This window comes from Globicephala melas, chromosome 21 (assembly GCF_963455315.2).
Source record: "Globicephala melas chromosome 21, mGloMel1.2, whole genome shotgun sequence".
NCBI lineage: Eukaryota > Metazoa > Chordata > Mammalia > Artiodactyla > Delphinidae > Globicephala > Globicephala melas.
In genome coordinates this window covers 10,274,641-10,294,103 of record NC_083334.1, presented here as the reverse complement: position 1 = coordinate 10,294,103, position 19,463 = coordinate 10,274,641, and the positions used below count along the sequence as shown (strand labels likewise).

General features: G+C 49.9%; 1 protein-coding gene across 4 annotated transcripts in view; it reads left to right on the top strand.

The window, feature by feature from the left end:
• MYOM2 (myomesin 2) overlaps nt 1–12,885 on the top strand; it is a 94,252-nt gene extending 81,367 nt beyond the window's left edge. For all 4 annotated transcript variants that reach the window (XM_060291635.1, XM_060291634.1, XM_030830234.2 and 1 more), the window contains 6 exons: nt 3,347–3,452; nt 7,976–8,139; nt 8,390–8,426; nt 9,523–9,545; nt 10,666–10,721; nt 11,788–12,885. In XM_060291635.1, coding sequence (XP_060147618.1) covers nt 3,347–3,452; nt 7,976–8,139; nt 8,390–8,426; nt 9,523–9,545; nt 10,666–10,721; nt 11,788–12,105 — 704 coding nt within the window. In that variant the 3' untranslated portion in view covers nt 12,106–12,885. The remainder of the gene's footprint in view (nt 1–3,346; nt 3,453–7,975; nt 8,140–8,389; nt 8,427–9,522; nt 9,546–10,665; nt 10,722–11,787) is intronic.
• The last annotated feature ends 6,578 nt before the right edge of the window (nt 12,886–19,463 follow it).

Genomic DNA, 19,463 nt, shown 5'->3' with positions numbered 1-19,463 from the left:
ATCACGTTTCAGCCTCTGTCCTCCCGAGGAGCCAGGCCCTGGGTCTACTGGACGCTGCGTGTTCAGTGCTGTTGCAGCCGGAAAGGAGCAGAGCAAGCGTTACCCGATCTACGAGGTGGCTGTGTTAGTAGCAAGCGGGGGCTTCTCCGCAGCCCACGTGCGCGCCCCGTTATCCCAGAGCTTACCCGTCTTCCCGGCCGTCCCGCTCAGGCTGCAGTGGGCTCTCCTCGCAGCCTTGAGGTGTCGTGGCCGTCTGGGGTGTCGGTCCGGGTGTGACATCTGTGCTTCCCACGTCCCCTTGCTGCATCCATCAGGGACCTCGGTCACCTCCATCCTCTGTCCTCTGACCTCAGGGAAGCTGTGCCTCTGCCTCTTCTGTGTCTTCTGGGAGCCCTTGGGGGTGCTGACGCCCAAGCACATACTCAGACATGCTCACACGTACACACACCCTCACTTCTCCTCCACCTGCCCCCCCGCCCCCCAGGAATATTCTTAATCCTTGAAAACGCCATGATTCCTGCTCGGGTTCCAAGTGGGCTCTTGTCACCTGCAATCAGTGGCTTTTTAGACCTAATGCAGCCCCAAGTTGGTCTAACCAATAGCAGACAGCGCTGAGCGCGCCACTCCTGAAACAGCCGGAGTGAAGATGGGTATGCGTCCTCCGTGCTCTGCTGACAGTCACGTGGACGCTGTGACGCGAGTCACGGTCTCGCCACGCGTGTTGGGTGCCTGGTGGCCTCTGCCTGTTGAACGAGGGTCCAGCTCCACCCGGGAGAGGCGTTTTGGGTCAAACTCTATAGTTCCACGGAGCAGCGTCAGACGTAATACTGGGTTGCTGTAAGGAGTACTTCTGAATTTTCAAGTAGAGAGCTGTCAGAACAGTGATTTCCTGTTTCCTGGAGCACAGAAACGTTTCCCTATTCGTTTTCTTGGCTTTTAAACCAAATTTCCCTTCACAGCTTGGGGGGGGGGCGCGGTGTGGGGAGATAGTGTTCCCGGAGCTTCTAAGTCCAAACAGCCTCTGAGGTTTGCATGTTGGGAAGCAATCAGTGGCTCTTCTTGGGGACCCCCCCCCAAATTTTGTTCGAATTTCAGGGCCAACTAGAGGCTTTGGATAAATATGGGATCCTCACGTCAGCCTCCCGGGCTTCCTCCTTCCCGACCCTGATCCCACAGAGAGGATCCTGCAGCGGCTTGTGGGTGGCAGAGTGTAGGAGGCTTTCCTGCCGGGTCAGCTAGCAGCCCACAGAACAGAACTGTTTGTTCTTCGTGTCCCGAAGGTTAAAGGCTGTGCTTGGCTGTGAAGCAAACCTGCTGTTATAGAGAGAGTTAGGGTTCCTCAACCTCTTCATCCTTATAATAAGGAATTTGGACAAGGCGACATCCAAGTTCTCATCCAGATGTAAAGTTCTGTAATTCTCTGGCTGCAAACAAACGCGTTATAAAAATTGATGCCAAAGTTACAGTTCTCTGCGTGGATGATGCTCTGTGTGTATGTGTGAACGTGCACGTGCTTCTGTGTATGTTTGTGCATGCCTTTGACATTCCTCTTCATTTCCATGCTGACTTTTGAGATGGAGAAAGCACAATTGGAGACTCCAAGTCCTTGGTTAGGTTTTCGGCATCTCCATGAACTGTATCTGACAAGACGTGCTGAGGGACTCTGTATTTTTGCAGAACCTTGGAAGAGACCCACATTATCTAGATGAGGACTCTGGTCACCGAGAAGTTGTGTGACTTGTCCTGGGTCACTCAGTTAACCACTAGCAGAGTATTCTCATGTCCCTAGATTAGGAGTCCAGCCTTCCTTCTACAGCACTTCGGAACTCCCCCCTCATCACGAGATGTGTATTCTAAGACGTTACCCACCCAGCTCTTTAACGTTGGCAGTCCTTCAATTTTACAAAAATGTCTAAGGTGTATTTTGCCTAAAGGGGGCCAAGCTTAAACTGTATACCTTGATTTTTAATAGTTATAGAACTCTGAAATGTCTAATCAAATAACTTTAAGAATCAGTTGTGAAACAGAAATACCAATGGCAGAACTTACTTTCGGTGTGGCGACTGTGTAGATTAAATACCTATCTGGTTAAATTTTGTCTAATAAGATATAAATGCCCCTTAAGCCTTCAAAATCAAGGCTCAGTAAGGATGCAGCGGATATAAAATCAGAAAATAGGGCTACAGCTTCCTAGGTCATGTTGCCCTGGTCAGCGTCATTCTTGGAAGTCAGGCTCTTGTGATCTGATTACTTGGAACATGCATCCTGCCACCCTTTCCTCCCTGTGGTGGGCGAAGTTAATCATCTGTTGATTTTCTAGCTGAAATGAAACCCATCTGGTTCTGTGGGGTAGCATTTAATTCTGTGTGCAGGGCTTGATTCTCAGTATTTAGGGAAAATGCCAGGCACCATCCTTGCATTTGAGCTGAGAACTGCTCTCCTGTCTGTCCGTTTCACGGATGGTACCTTTCCCTCCTCCCCGCTTGATTGGAAAACCTTGTGGGCTTGTGATCATTTACCGACTGCGAGTGTAGTCTGAAAAATGACCCTCGACTTGAAGCTATTTGGCCTCTTTAAGACTGCAACATTTCCGTATTTTTGTGCTCAGGGATGGGCAGCTTGTTACCCTCTGCATCTGGTCAGCCCACTGCCCTCCCCCATGTAGGGAGAAGCAAAGCGGAGGAAGGGGTTTGAATAAAAATCATTTTCTGCCTTTCTCTCTGGGCAGGAGTAGAGAGAAAGAGGACGCCAGAGGCCATGGAGGTGGGGCATTCAGCTAGACGGGCTCCAGCCACGGAGCTCCATGAGGGGATTCCCATCCCTACATCATTTACATGGATTTTCCAGAAAGTTCTATAGGGGATTGAGTGCCTAGGGGCTCCATTCCCTTCAGGGGAAAGGTTATTTTAGCAAATGCCAGGAAGAAGGAGTGGGGAGATGCAAGAAGGTGGATGCAATCTTGCAGACAGGGCAGACCCCGTCAGTTTGGAATCTCATCTGTATGGGAAGCTTGTGTGTGGTCTAATTTATAAGTTGATTCCTGTGGTAATGACGGGATGGAAGTGGTCAGGGATGTGAGAAGTGCCCTTAGGGAATATTTTCTTGGGGCCATTTGAGTTCCTTGATGCTATTGTCAAAGAGATTTTCAGATAATTTTGGTGTGGCAAAAGCTTACTTAATGAATGAACATGGCCTGGGCAAATGGTAAGGATTTGTGGCTGACGGATGTTAGAATATATGCGTGAGGATGCATTTACAGCAGGATGTAACCTGGCCACAGGGCTTGTCCATCCTCACACAGCACAGACGGCTTTCCTCAGATCTGAGTATGTTTTATTTTCTGCAGGAGCCTCTGCTTCTCCACTGAAGATACTTTGCACCGCGGAAGAAATAAGACTTCAGTGTTTCATGAAATATTTCACCGAAGAAATGAAAGTGAACTGGTACCACAAGTAAGTGTCCATGTGCCGTGGACTGTGGCCATGCCATCCATGGGGCGGTGCCCAGGGCTCACGGCTGGGACACGCGTTCATAGCCAAGTCTGCTCAAGACTTTGTAGTTTTGAGAAATGATGACAGCCTTGGGCTCGGGGAGGGACCATCACAGAAACTGGGGGGGCAGGGAGTGGGGGGTGGAGAAGGAGAAAGATAAAGATGTGCCTGAAGGTACTGGAGACAAAGTTCTTCAGGGTTTTGGTTTGGACAAAGGTGGTTTTACTGGTGACACACATTTTGTCTGGAATCCAGCAGAGCTAATGGAAAAATAATATTTGGAAAAGGTGCTCCAGATTTCCAGTCTGTTGGTTTCTCACTAGATTGATTAAAGAGAAAAGGACCAAAACAAACTTAATTGTACGTAAAAGAAGAAAGCGAGAGGGATGAAACCCTGTACAAACAGCAGGTTTTCTCTGTATTTCATGTCTGCTGCTGGTTGCCTGTCCAGGTGGGCATGTTCGCTACTAAAACACTGGAGAATCTCATTATGGTCACAGCATGTGGACGAGTGCCTGCCCCCAGCCCCCTGGAGTTTGCCCTTCCGACCATCCCCCCAGGGTTATCTCTAATGCACTCCGTCAAAGGGGGCGGATGGAGCGGGGACCATGGTGTCTGTCTCTAACCTGAGGACATGATCAACACTTGCAGGCCAAGTTTTCAGTGATGTCCATATACCAAAGTCGTCTGCTCCTCCATGGACTGGGACCTCAGAGTGTCCACGTCGTGCCTTTAGATGTTATTTTCCCTAATTAACATTTCAAGAGGCAAACTTCATGCTTATGACTACTTTACTTGTAAAAGCATTATTGAGGTGAATCTATTCGTGAGTAAACCGAAGTGCTGAATGGATAAATGTCTTGGGATGTCTTTTTCCTATTTACATTTTGACGTGCTGTGCTTTTGTCTTAGATGTTAGTTATGATCAGAAGCATAAACTAAGAAGATGTACTGACGTCTTAGTGCATCTGTGTTTGGAATCCTGCATCTCTGTTTTTGGTAGTTAGTATGGAAATCTGTATCGGGTGCAGTCACTGCAGGTCCCATACTAAGGGGTTTGTGGGGAAGTGGCTCTTTCTGGAGGATTCCAACAACAGGAGCTTTGAAGATTGAAACTCTGGTGTAGTTTTGTGATGTAATTGTTGATAAGGATATATTTTTTAAAACCAATGAGTAAATGTCTATTTCTAGCGGAATCAGACCTTCTCCTGGAAAAGGAGAATGAATCACTTCCTTCTCTGGGCTTCTTTGTCATTTACAGCCTATCATCTTTCAGTAAGTTGTGTGCAGCTGTGATAAGGGTCTTATCTTCCCTGGTAAAGGCGTCTGTCCCCTGCAGGGAGCTGCTGCTTCTCCAGCTTTGCCTCCCAGGGCACGGCTCGCTCTGTGCTGGGTGCCGGGCGTGCAGAGTTTAAATACATGCCACATCCTGCGGGAACACGTGCCTGGGCACGCGGGTACCTGTATGTTGTGTTACCGTGTGTTATACACTTCACGCACATGATTTCATTTAACCCTCACAAAAGCCCCATGAGCTTGGTATTAATACTCATATTTTATAGATGTGAAAACTGAGGTTTTGCAAGCGGAAGATAAATCATTCGTTCAAAGTCACGCAGCTAGTAAGTGAAAGAGCAGGGATCGAACACTAGTTGGTCTGATTCTGGCCACTACGGTGCCGAGGGCCATCCAGCCGAAAGGAGGGGACTGATTGCAGGCGGACAGACAGACTGAGAGATAAGGGCTCAGATCACACGTCTGCCTCATCAAAAAAGTTGTATCAGAAGAAACCATCCCTAGAGACCAACAGAGCTCGCAGTCGTGTTGCAGATTTCCACGGACTCCTGAGCATGGTTGTTGCCATGCCTTCTCTTCTCCAAGCAGAATCAACACAAGTATTTCTTCAGTTCTTTAATAACTAAAATATAACCTTTAGTTATTTTTTACTACTTGACTATTACATAGTATTCAATGCTATGTTAAACTTTATTTTATAGTTATATTCTATCACCGAAATATAACCTTGGTTATTTTTCACTATTTCACTATTAAGTAAGTTCTTGTGAGGCAATACTTGGAAAAATAGAGAATAATATAACACATTTGTTGAAATAACAATCTGCGGGAACTCCCTGGTGGCACAGCGGTTAAGAATCCGTCTGCCAATGCAGGGGACACGGGTTCGAGCCCTGGTCCGGGAAGATCCCACATGCCGTGGAGCAGCTGAGCCCGTGCGCCACAGGTACTGAGCCTGCGCTCTAGAGCCCGGGAGCCACAACTCCTGAGCCCGTGTGCCACAACTCCTGAAGCCCGCGTGCCACAACTACTGAAGCTCACGTGCCTAGAACCTGTGCTCCACAACAAGAGAAGCCACCGCAAGGAGAAGCCTGTGCACCGCAATGAAGAGTAGCCCCCGCTCGCCGCAACTAGAGAAAGCCCGCGTGCAGCAACGAGGACCCAACACAGCCAAAAATAAATAAATAAATAAATTTATTTTTTAAAAAAGAAAGAAATACAATGTGCTGCTGGATGCTAAATGGCCCACCTAACAGAGTCAGGGACGCCCAAGGGAGACTCGAGCTGTGGTCCTGAACATTCTGTGCCAGTGGGTGGCGAGAAATCAATAGAGAATGGTGAGGATTTGGGGAAATGGGGGCGTCAGCAAGGCCGATTGTTCTTTGACGAAATGCTGAGTAAGACTTCGAGGGCCACTTAGAAGAAATGCTGAAACCTATCTCAAACGAGTTAGAAGCATACGAAGGGGAACTCAGCAGACATGTCCCTTTGCAAAAGGATTTTGTTCTCTTGCTCGAAGGTGAAATTATTCTGTCATCGAGAAAGGGCTAGACCTCCAATTGCTAAGTATGGACCACTGAAGACTTAGAAGCATCACAGCCACTGAAGATGCCACATGGCCTCTTTATAGAAGAAAACGCTTTGGATTTTAATTCAAACGGGAAATTTCACATGCAGAGGCCCCTGAAATCTCAGTGAAGCCTGGAGCTCCCTGGGGGAGGGGAGATGTGGAGCAGCCGCGCAGGTGCGCCCACCACCCCTTCCCACCCTCTCCTCCAGCCCCTCCCCACACCCTGCAGGGACCCATCTCCTGGGTTTCTTTCGCACAAACGAGCAGACACACCTAGGCTTTCTTCCATCCTCCTCTTTCTTACCTTAACATAAGATGTTTTAAATTTAGCTGGGAGTGAAGGGATTTGGGCATGTTTTGTGATCCAATAATAAAACCAAGGAAGAGGTTTTATCCGACTTGGCCCATTTAAGTCCCAAAACAATAACAAATAGTCCTTCGAGGCAAAGTCACTGTCTGGGGGTAACAGTGATAACAGATTCAGTGCAGCCAGCAGCTGTGCTTTGCTACCAGGACTTGTTTGCCTTCTTATAAGTTGGCTAATTCAGCAGAAGCCAGCCTTAGCGGGTGTAGGGTGAGGGTGGGACTGCTGATCAGGGAGGGTTCTGGAATTCACCCCAGGGGTGGAGCCAGGCTGGGGGCTCTGAGCTGGGAGGGGGAGCCAGGTGTGTGGGGGGGTGTCTGCTGCTGGCCCTCTGCTGGCGGGTAGCTTCACATGGTGTCTGGGAACAGCATTTGTGCCCAGTCCAGCAAGGCGTCGGGGCTGTGACAGAGGCGGGGTCAGAACTCAGGTCAGGGCTTAGCATGGAAGGCGGGTGGCTCCTTTCTGGAGCTGAGCTCAGGGTCACGCGCCAGGCGGTGCACATGCTGGCTCAGGGGGCCGTGGGCTCCTGCGCTAGAGCCCAGGTGGGGTTAGGGCTCTGAGAAGGGCGCCCAGCGGGTTGCGTGTGGTTTGGCGTTTGGTGGACTCCCCCTCTAGCGCAGCGTTCACTCCTCGTCCTGGCTGAGCCGATGCCGCGGTCATTCTCCTTTTGCGACTGGATTCTTTCACTCAGCATAATGTCCTCCAGGCCCATCCATGTTGTAGCAGGGGTCAGAATTTCCTCCCTTTTTAAGGCTGAATAATATTCTATTATAGGGATGGGCCACAGTTGGTTTATCCATCATCTGTCGATGGCCACTTGGGTTGGTTCCACCTTTTGGCTACTGTGAGTCGCGCTATTATGAACACGAGTGTACGAATATTTGTTCGAGCCCCTGCCGTCAATTCTTCTGGGTGTGCCTCCACTGGATCACGTGGTGACTCTATTTTTAACTTTTTGAGCAGAAAAATGCCATACAGTCAAGAGTATTTGAGTCTATTGCCTATTACCAATAAGCATATGTTAAACCACAAGGTATCTTTAAAAACTAAGTATCAGGTTTAATTTCAGAAGGTTTTCAGAGCTGAGCTGCTGATGTAGTTAGTAAATGTATAATATCCAGAAAAATCTATGATGACACCAGCTCCAGCCGGTTAGAGGAGGCTCTCCCTGAAAGATATGTAATATTGCCCCACAGGTATCGTGCATATAATATGCGATTCTAAATTGAGTATGTCCCTGTGACTTTTTCAAAGGGATGCTAAGATTGCATCGGGTGAGCACATGAGAGTTGGTGGGAGTGAGGAGATGGCCTGGCTGAAGATCTGCGAGCCCACTGAGAAGGATAAAGGGAAATACACCTTCGAGATTTTTGACGGCCAAGATACCCATCAACGGTCACTTGACCTGTCCGGTCAAGGTAAGATCATTATTCTTTAGCACCTAGTAATTTTGTACTTAGGGATGACCTTAGTGATCAAGGATGCTGAGAGGGAAGCTATCTGATTTTACCACTTTCATTCAGAGAACATGACTTCATTCATTTGGCTGTTTCATTAAGCAAACCAATCAGTTTTCATGAAGCAAAGTCACGAGCAGGGCAGCTAAGGGAATGAGTAAAAGCCGAGCACGTTCAAACGGTTACTAATGTACAAAATATTTCCTTGCAGCTTTTGATGAAGCGTTTGCCGAATTCCAGCAGCTCAAGTAAGATTTGCATGCTTGGCTATTCTGTTTCCGTCTGGGGTCCAGATGACGTGGTGTCGTTCTGGCTGGGTGTGGGAACATCTGTGGACGCCTAGCTGACCCAAGGAATGTGATCTTCCTAGGAACTGGGATTAAAAATAACAATTTAAGCCGTTCCGTGTTTAGAAGAAGGCATTCTTCTAAACTGTAAATGCATCTATCAATTAATTTTAGAGTTATAATAACCCTGGGTTATTTTTTTTTTTTTTTTTTTTGCGGTACGCGAGTCTCTCACTGTTGTGGCCTCTCCCGTTGCGGAGCACAGGCTCCGGACGCGCAGGCTCAGCGGCCATGGCTCACGGGCCCAGCCGCTCCGTGGCATGTGGGATCTTCCCGGACCGGGGCACGAACCCGCATCCCCTGCATCGGCAGGCGGACTCTCAACCACTGCGCCACCAGGGAAGCCCAACCCTGGGTTAATTTAAATGAATTTAAATGCTGAATTTCTGAAATAGGTATAATTGTAGCAACACATCACACAGAGCAATTTTTTAATGTTATATATTTAGGTTCTTTTTTAAGACTTTATATTTCTAGGGCAGTTTTAGGTTCACAGCAAAATTGAGAGGAAGGTACAGAAAATTCTCATTTCTTTTTAGCTGAACAATATCCCAGTGTTTAGAGCAACTTTAAAGAATAAGTGGGGATTTCTAAACATGTGTGTAATGTTTAGAGCATCCGACATGGAGAACAGTCTTTGTCTCGTACTAGATTATTCAGTAAATATTTGTTGAATGGATGAATGGACGATTTAGGTAAATCAAATACCAACATTTTCAAAAATATCTAAAAATCTCCAACGTAATCTGGCGAAAAAGAAACTTTTCTGTGAGTTTTATCAGCTGGAAGACAGGGCAGTGGGAAACGGCAGGAAAAGTACATACATACGGGTCCTCAGACCCTGTGACCCGAATGTGTTCTTCTAGGAGAAGCAAACACGTTTCCTCGTTCATTTTGCTTTCATCTCTAAGAAACCTCTGAAATGTGTGATGCTTTTGGTTGATAGCATTTGCTCATGACTCTTTTATTCTGTTCTCTGCCCCCCTTTAATTTTCAGGGCAGCTGCTTTTGCAGAGAAAAGTAAGTACATGTTAGATTATAGCAAGCACAAAATATTATTTTGGGTGGGGCAGAGGGTCTGTACTTAAGGGTGTTCATTTTGTGCATTGAATGATAGACAGCAAACCCTGTCGCCCGCTTGGAAACCCTCAGGACTGTCCACAGCCCCTGCTGCTCTCAGCTGCTCATCCCCAGCTTCCCCACAGCCTGCCTTCCAGCTCCCCCGCCCCCTCCCCCCCCCCCGGCCTCCTTTCTGCCTTCACCTTCCACCACCTGTTCTGTGTCCTTTCACGAGCTGGTCAGTCAGGAGCGGCCGCCGGAGGAGGCTCAGGACAGGCCCAGGAAGGACAGTTTGTTGGGCTCTTGGGTCCTAGAGGCAGGGCCACGCCGGGCACGTGGGGGGATGGCCAGGGGGTCAGGGGACAGAGGACAGGACGGAGGAAAGACTGAGGGCACGGCCTTTACTGGGGTTTCCAGAGGAAAGGCAGGCGGGGCGGGGGGAACACATACGATTGGCTGCTTTTAGTGATTTTGCCGGGCTTTGGGTGACAGGGCTGCCCCGAGCCGCCGGGCACCCGGCCCGGGTGTTTCGGGCAGAGGAGGGTCACCTCCCCGGGGGCGGGGCAGGCGGAGGAGGCCGGGCCTGGCCGGGCTGTCGGCATAGGTCACAGGCGGGCTCCTGGCTGGGCCCTTGGCTGGTGGGGGGTTGTCTCTGCCCAGCCAGGCGGGAGTTAAGATGTCAGAGCATCACAGTAGACAGAAAATGAAAATATACCTGCAATACATCCCCCTGCAAAATCCCCTCTCCAGAGGCCAGGCCCCCAGTTCCCAAACTAAATTACAGAAGGACGGGGTCTGCCCTGTGTTGAGCCCCTGCTGAGACTTTCCTCCTCACGCCCGGCTCACGGCCGCGTTTCCTCTCGACCGTTTCACGACCCCCGTGCTCGGAGTCACTTACCCCCTGCTCCCACCCTGCACCTTAGCGCGGGTCCCCGCTACGGTGTGCCTTGCCCTGTGTCCTCTCCCGGGCCAGTGCTCCCCTCCCAGCTCCTGCTGCGCCCCTCGGTGCTCAGCCCGGGGCCCGACCCCCGGGATCGTCCCCGTGGACGGTTTTCTCAGCAGAGGCGCTTTGCTCTTGCAGATCGCGGCAAGGTGCTCGGCGGCTTACCCGACGTGGTGACCATAATGGAGGGAAAGGTGAGGGCAGGCAACGAAGCGGGGGGTCCCCACGGCAGGCCCAGTGCCAGCAGCCGGTGTGGAGGGGGGCGTCCTGGGTCCTGCTGGGAAACTTGTGTCCTCAAAGGAGGGACTAGTCTAACCCTCCGCATGCACACAGGGCACCTTTCCCATCACGGGGAGACACATTACATGGTGTGTTTGTGACACCCGGTGTTTCCAACCCCGGTGTCCACCTGGCTCTGATGCCACAGGTCCCGGGGGCTGGTCGAGGGCGTGAATGAAGGGGCAGGCGGGCCCCACCCACACCCTCGCCCACGCAACCCACCCGCCTCGTGTGAAATAAAAAGAGCAACCTCCGCTCCAGCTGTCAAGGTCATTTTGGGGTGTATAAGGGAAACCATTTATTGGAGTTATCATCGGTCACCTGTCACTGGAATTACTGATATCTAATTGGTACTTCTCTGGGCGCTTGAGTGATTCCATCTCAGTGTCACGGGGACATAGCTACTTGAGAGAATTTTTATTAGGCCAAAACACGAAAACGTAGAGCCCTTTTCTTTAGCCGCTGAGGGAAACCTGGCGAGCTGTACCTGCAGGTCATGGATTGAGGATTAGCAGTAGTTTTACTTTATCCTGGACTGAAAGCATGCTTTGCTAAGTGTCCACAATGCAGTTTATCATAAGACAACGCAGTCTCTGGATTTGCCAGAAGAACTGGTAAAGGGAATCCATGAGTCTGAATATAAAGGAAATTTAGAACCAGGCTAAAAATATCTACTGAAAAACCCAGAGCTTGATTGCCTTGAAATTCTTTAATCAACTTACGCATGGATTAGGTCTGGGAACAAATAGAAAAGATTACCTTTGAGTTTTCTCTCCAGCTGCCCCAGGAAGCTGTGAACTTCCTGCTCTTTTTGGATCCCTGGTGTCTAGTGTGGTGCCTACATATGTAAAGAGCATGTTGACTAAATAAATATCCTGAAGGGCAGATCAATAGCCGAGTGGGTGGAGGGCCTAGGCTGCTCGGAGGCCGCCAGGCTTTTCTTTCTCTAACTCTCCCCTCTCTGCCCACCCTCCCCCCAAGACTTTGAACCTGACCTGCACGGTGTTCGGGAACCCAGACCCGGAAGTGATGTGGTTCAAGAACGACAGGGACATCGAGCTGAGCGACCACTTCTTGGTCAAGGTGGAGCAGGCCAAGTATGTCAGCATGACCATAAAGGGCGTGACCTCCGAGGACTCGGGCAAGTACAGCATCCATGTCAAGAACAAGTACGGGGGCGAGAAGATCGACGTGACGGTCAGCGTATACAAGCACGGGGAGAAGATCCCCGACGTGGTGCTACCCCAGCAGGCCAAGCCCAAGCTCCTCCCCGCGTCCGCGTCCTCGCCCACCCAGTGAGGGGTGGCCCAGGAGCCAGACGGCGCGGGTGCTTGTTCCCAGCAGGTGACAAGGGCCCGCGGCGTACAGCGTGGCTTGATAGTCAATCGTGCGTTATGGTTTTAGTCTTCAGGTTTGGTGATTAGGGGTTTCTGTCCTTCTAAGCTGAAAGGCGGATGTTTTCCGGGAGGCTGCACCGCTGTGTCTGCAGGCGCTGGACGGGGTGGGTTGGAGGTGAGCTGACGTTGCGCTGGGGTCGTGCCCTCTAGTGCCCTCAGGCCTAGGGGCTCTGAAATGCTGGTGGGATAGCGTGTGTGCCTCCATACTCTCAGCTCTCTCTTGCTTCAGGTGAATAAAACTTTAAAAGGCAACTTGCGGTGTCTCTCCTGTACCATCGCGTCCCCAGCACATCTGCCTGCTCCCCTCTGGCTTGTTTTATTAGGGGTCACAGTGCAGCTTCACAGCTGGAACAAGCAGGTGATGCACCCCGAGCGGGGAGCCTGGGGCGGGGACCAGACTCCCAGCACAGCCCGCTGCCCCCAGCAGCTTCCCCGTCAGGACTTGGGCCCGAGGCTACTGGACTGGGAAGGTGACGTCTCATGCGGGCTTAGAAATGTCCACGGGATGTAAAATCATTGTCAGGAAAACAAAATACATAGACGGCTGCATGCTTTTTGAGTGTGCTAATTAAGGCATTTCGAAGGGAAGAAAACTCATTGGAAACAATCACAGTAGTGGTCATGGGGGGAAAAGCGAAACTTGGGTGTTTGCAGAAGATCTCTTGGTGAAGATTTAAAAATGTGTGGGGTGAACATATCCTTTCTTTGAACTTTTTCCCTTTTTTGGAAAGAGGCTGAAATTCCTCTGGCATAAAAATCCTATGTCCGTATTTTAGTTTTGTATTAAACATATTGTTCCGTAACAGAGAAAGCTTTGAGAGTCCAGAATGTTCTCTCTCTGTGTCATGAAGGCCAATCCAAACTCTATGACATTGGATTATATTTTCCTAAGGTAATCAAAGAAATCCTGAATTGTAAGTACATCCCTCATGACGCCAGCCAGCTGAGCAGGCTTCTGTGAGTCTCGATACGAATTTTTAGAATCATTTTGACCTCTTCTGTCGTACAGGTGATCTTTTGCCGAGTTTCTTATTACTGCAAAGTCCACCAGTGTTTCCGAGAACATTGTTGGCAAGGGTAGACCCAGGCAGATTTCTCTATATTTGGCCTTTATTTAGTTAGAAAGAACTTGCTTAATTTTTAGTTTAGTCATTTTTGTTTAGCCGTGGTAAAATTCCCTCTGGGTCCCAAGCCCTGAGAATCTGGGGCAGATGGGGTTCCTGGTCTGAGTCCAAAACCTGAGAAAAAGGCGCTCCGAAGTCGAGGGCGGACGCAGACCGTCGAATTCCCTTTCCCGGCTTCTTTGTTCTGTCCGGGCTCTCAGTGGATTGGATGAGGCCGCCCACACTGGGAGGATGGCCTTCACTCAGTCTGCAGGTTCAGATGCTGATCTCGTCCAGACACACGACCTCACAGAAACGCCCAGAAACACTGTTTTCCCAGCTCTCTGGGTATCCCTCAGCCCTGCCCAGGTGACACACACAATCAGTCTGCCCACTACCACAGGGTGCGGTGGCCTCCCCGGGGGGCACATCCAGAAGCACAATATCCCACCGTCTTTCACTGGAAGTTGAATTCCATCGTGCGACCCGGGGCAGCCGCTCTGTGTCCCTGTGCGGCTCACAGGCCACCATCTGCGGGGGCACTTTAGGGCCATGTAAACACCCCGCTCCTCGGCGCTTTCGCACCCGGATTTTAGCGCCCACTGATAAGTCTCGTCTGAATCCATCTTCGTTCCGATGGTTGAGGAGGGTGATGCTTCCGACAGCTGCACCCTCCAGGCTTCTTACTCAGCATCCGGCTCTGAGCAAGGGTCCCCTCCCCGTCAGGCGTGGGTTCATGTCTATGCGAATGTCTGTATTTATCTATCATCCTCAGCTTGGACCTACGGGTTCCTGTTTTTCTCAGTGGATTGTAATATTTTACTGTCCTTATTTTCTCTTATTCCCAAATTGTCCAGCTTCAGCTTGAACACCATGTTCTGTGTTTGGCACCTGGTGTGGGGAGTCCCCTTTCTGGGGGTTTTGTCTGGGTGTCACCCGTACCTCCGACCTCTCAGCATCCGCAGGCTGGAATCTTATGAGGACTTGCCTCCTGGTCATTTGAAGTTTGCGGTGACCTTTGTCCCCTAATACCGCAGACGTCAAGTTCACATGCGGCTTCATGTTCACTCCTGCCTCAGTATGAAAGCTCGTGATGAGACACATCTGCCTCTGTTTCACGACCTCAGGCCTTGGTAAGGACGACCCCTTGCAGAAACGCAGTGCTTGGAGCCCAGGTCCAGCACCGAGTTCCAGCTCAGCGAACGGCCAGCTTTTTATTATGGGCAAGTCATTTGGATTCTTTTTTTTTTTGGAAAACATAATATTTAATTATCATAGCATAAGGTACTCTTTTTTTTTTTTAAGGTAGAATAAAGGTTTAATAGAAATATAATCAGACACAAAGACAGATGAAAATACCCTCCCATGTACCTTTTCTTTTTTGAATGTATACATTTTTTTATACAGCAGGTTCTTATTAGTTACCTATTTTATACATATTGGTGTATACATGTCAATCCCAATCTCCCAGTTCATCCCACCCACCACCACCCCCCCCCACACACACTTGGATTATTTTAAGTCTTGTTTTCTTGTATCTACAAAAATGGAGGGAAATGATGCCTTTTACGAGTGAGTGGGATATGCATTCTGATAGCTCAGTTATAGAAAGAGTGAATTTCAGATTCATATGATTATGAAATGTGGTGGGTGAGGGTGGAATGGGGGCTTCTAAAGGAATCAACCATCAGTTAAAAATGTCTAGTCCTCTGGCCATCTCGTGAGAATTGTTAGGTATAAATGCATATGAATCAACCATGGAAGAAGCCTTCATCTGGGAGGAGAACAGGCTGAGCAGGTGGGAACGTAAAGGACTGAAGTGTGACTCGGCATTTGTAAAAACGACGCTTCACCAAACTGATGATGTCACCAGACGTCAGCTTCCAGAGCTGAGACAGGACCTACTAAGGGGACCACAGACTGAAACATTGTTCTGTAGCTTAAACATTCCTACTAGCTGCTTATCACCCAAAGAATATGTCACTGCTTCTGGGTGTATGTTCAAAGGGAGTGAGATCACTGTCTTGAAGAGATACCTGCACCTCCATGCTCCCTGCAGCGTTATTCACAACAGACAAGACATGGCAACAACCTGGGTGCCCATCAAGGGTGAGTGGAGAAGGAAGATGTGATGCGTATTTGTGAACACACACACACACACACACACACACACACACACACACACACAGTGGAATACTGCTCAGCCATAAAAGAGAATGAAATGTTGCCACTTGCAACGACATGGATGGATGTCCAGGGCGTTGTGCTCAATGAAAGAGCCAGGCAGATAAAGACACACACTGAATGATCTCCCACGTGAAATTTAAAGAAGCTGAACTCAGCAACAGAGAGTAGGATGGTGGTTACCAGGGGCTGGGGGGTGAATGGGGAGATGTTGGTCAAAGGGCACAAGCCTGCAGTTACAAGATGAGGGAGTTCTGGGGGTCTAACGCACGGCACGGCGACTAAAGTTAATCATACTCCATTGCATACTGGAAAGTCGCTAAGAGATCAAATCTCAAATGTCCTCACCACGAAAAAGAAATAGTAACTATGTGATTTGAGGCCATGGCGGGGTCACCGTTTTACAGCAGACACACGTGTCAAATCATCCTACATCTGAAACTCATGCAATGTTATACGTCAGTCGTATTTCAATACACCCAGGGGAAACGTCTGTGTTATCTTGTTCAACTCACGTGGGAAATACAGAGATTTTTGCGTCTTCTCAAACTGGGCATCGAGATTGCCCATATCCTATTTTTAAGCAATAATTTTGAAGTTACCTCATTCACGTGCACCTCTCTGCCCTCAGGCCTGGCCAGAATGAAGCCGCGTGGCTCGCTTTTCAAGCTTCGGAAGGGCTTTTGGGCCAAAGCAGAGCTTCCTGCAGTCAGAGCGCCCAGGACCAGGGTGGGTCCTGATTGTGTAGGATTCAGTCCCCCTCACCTTCTGTCAGGTGAATCCTGGACACCAGCGCCCTTCCTAAAAGAATCTGCCACTTTCTTTAGTCAATAAACATGAAAAGGAAGCCCATTCCTGATGCTGATCCCACCTGCATTTCCGTTTTCAGAAAAGGAGGCCCGTGCTGGATAGTTACCTCTATGGTGGAGAGTGAATGATGCCATTACTAGGGCTTGTATTTCATACGTCTGCCTCATTCAGCCCGTGTCAAGTGTGCTGCTTTCAGTAAAACGTGTGGGGTTTTTTTTCCATGAAACGTTTTTACCCAGAAGTGCAGTGAGAATCCACATGTGAACGTTAATGACTTAGAAAATTAAAAACCATAAATAGAGAAATTTCATAAAAAGTACACTCGCATTAACGATGGCATGAAACACATGAACAGACGCATTATTTGTGACATATCTGAGAGTATCTCATTAGTGGTTGAATATTTATGAAAGTGTTTTTTAAAAAATGGATTCAAACAATTTTTTAACTAAATGAAGGTCCGTTTGTGTGTCTATCGACGGGGGGGGCGGGGAAGTCGGTAACTGGAGAGCGAAGGCTTTGTTTCTACTTCACAGAAAGTTGTTTCTCACGTTTGGGGTTCTGGGCTAGTGCTTGAGAGAAGTTGGGGTTCTGTTAAGGTGGGCTTCCAGCAAGGGTGAGAGCTGCATTAGGAATGTGATCAAGGACACTGGGAAGTTGGGGTGCCTTCGCATTCTCAGGGGGGAGCGGTAGGGGGGACTGTCTATGGAGGTCAGACCGGCGCGGTTCTCCTTATTTTCTCCAGGAATGGGGGAGTCTAGGCCTGGCGGGGCCTGACCTCAGCTCACCTTTCCAAGCTGGATGTTGGGAAAGGAGGTCCTCAGCAGATGGTCAGGCAGCGTCAAGAGAGGAAGGTCCCACTTTGTGTTCTGTGTTTTGGTTATTTTTTAATTGACTTACTGGTTATTATGTGATTGTTAGACAGTTATGAGAAACCAGTAGGAAGATGGCAGAAGTCACATAATTTCATGAAACCACTTTGTGGTCTCACCGCTGGACTGATCCCGTCCACCGTGGCCAGCCGACGGCCCACCAGTTCCAAAGCGTCTTCTCTTTAAACCGTCTGGAAATTTCCAGACTGACCCAGACGGCCCTATGGCTGCCCTCCGTTTGGTGACCTTAGGCAGGCTTCCCCCCCGACTCGACTCGAACCTGTGACTCCCTCAGAGATGCAGGGAAGCCTTCCCCTCTGCCGGTTTCACAGCCCGGGCCCTGGAGCCCCTCTGCGATGCAACCATCAGGAGGACAGGGCCCCGTCTCCCAGTCTCTGTGGGCGCCAGAGCGTCACTCCAGGCGGCTCCCAGTGGCAACCACAGCCCGGGGAGTTCAGGTCAGATTTGCCCCCGGTTAGTTTATTCTTTAGAGATAAGGATCCCTCTTCCCCACCCCCCCACCCCCCGCCACAACTCTTGGACCCTCCCTTCCCCATCCCCCCACCATGTCCCTGTTTAAGCTCCCAGCGCCTCTGCACCGAGGGGCCAGAGGGCCCAGACGCCTGAGCTCTGAGGACACTGCCTCTGCCAGCCTCGCTCTGGGCGCCGGGCACAGTCACCGACTCAGGTCCTCCTCCGTCCGCTGTAAAGCGGGGACAGTGGTGGACCTGACCCCCAGGCTCTGGATGAAGCTTGGTGGTCACGTGACGAGCACAGAGAAGGCGCTGGGGCCGGTGCCCGGTGCACAGCAAGTGCTGCGAACGTGCTTGCTCTCATTACGACCATCACTGTATGACTATTTAATAGTAACATTTAGTATTTAACCCAGATTACTTTCCTCTTGGCTTTTTTTCCTCTTTTTCCTCATCCACACTTTGTTGCTTTTTCTCAACCATCTTTTCTGTGATTTTATGTCAAATTTGAGGCCGCTCTTCACCATTTCTCTTCAGGGAAGTTTCCCACGAGTCGGGGCCCGTCCCCGCCCTCACGGCTGCTTGCGTGGAGCTGCGGAGCCGCAGGAAGGTGTTTGCCTCTCTGTTCCCACGCTCTCTAAGCATTCATTTCAAACTGAGGCCTTGGGGATGGTTGGGGATGCTGGACTTGTCCTCCTTTCCTTCAAAATTGTGGTTTTGCTGCCTCAGCAGTAGAAGAGGGGATTGTGGGTAATTAGTGGCAATAGTTCCATAGCGACATAGGGTCACGCTTACCTCTCCATCACGGACGTTCGCAGGCCACACCGTGGCTCTGGTGTGAAGCAGTGTGCCACGCCTGGCCTCACACTTCTCTCCACATGGTGCCACGTCACACGCAAGCACACGGCAGGATCAGCCTCACACACCAGCCTGGCGACCGTGGTCCCTCCGGGCAGTGGCAGCCGATGGCACGGGAGCTCCCGTGACCTGTGACCCCTCGGGCCGCAGCTCAGAGATGCAGCACGGCCGCCCGCGGGCAGGGGGACAGGATGGTGGCCGGTCACTCAGAAGGCAGGTGGGCTGAAAGGATGCACTACCGGCAGGGTTTTCATAAAAGCCTTTGCTTTCCTCGCATCACCTTTGATGTGCATCTTGTTTGCTGGAAAAAGAACTCAATATAACAGCCTTTCCAAGGCCCGCTTCTCCGCGGTGCTGGGTTTTAAGCTCAGATGAGTACTGGCGGCTTCAAAAGGTTTCTTGGTCCTCAGTGCGAATCTGCCCCAGACCCAGGTTCAGCCCCTTTCTGCCAGCACTCTGTCGGCTGCGTTCCCACAGTTCCTGCTTGGAGTGAAGTGATGAGACAACCCAGCCCTTAGAGATACTAGTTCTCAGCCTCGGGAACAAGCTCTCAGTGCTAAATTAATGAACGTGGAGAAAGCTCTCCCAGCCTGTTCCTGTGCTCGGGGCCCTGAAACCTCTAGATGGCACTCGGAGAACAGGTACTGAACGCCTGCCTGCACGGGCAAACCAGATCCATCTTTTTGATGCAAACACATCGCTTAGTGAATGGAAAATTATTAAAGGCATTATGCGTATCCCAGTGACAAGGAGAGGTCCGGCCAATTACTGTGTCCAGGAAATAGCAGGTCATTGTGAAGGCAGTAATACAGCCTCTTAATCTTCACGTGATACACATTAGAAGGAATAAAACATACCTTGCGAGATATTACAAGGCTCTCATTACATCAGTGAAGTCATAAAAAGATGTGATCTATCTATACATTAAGTTTGGGGTATGAATTTTACATATTCCGTGTT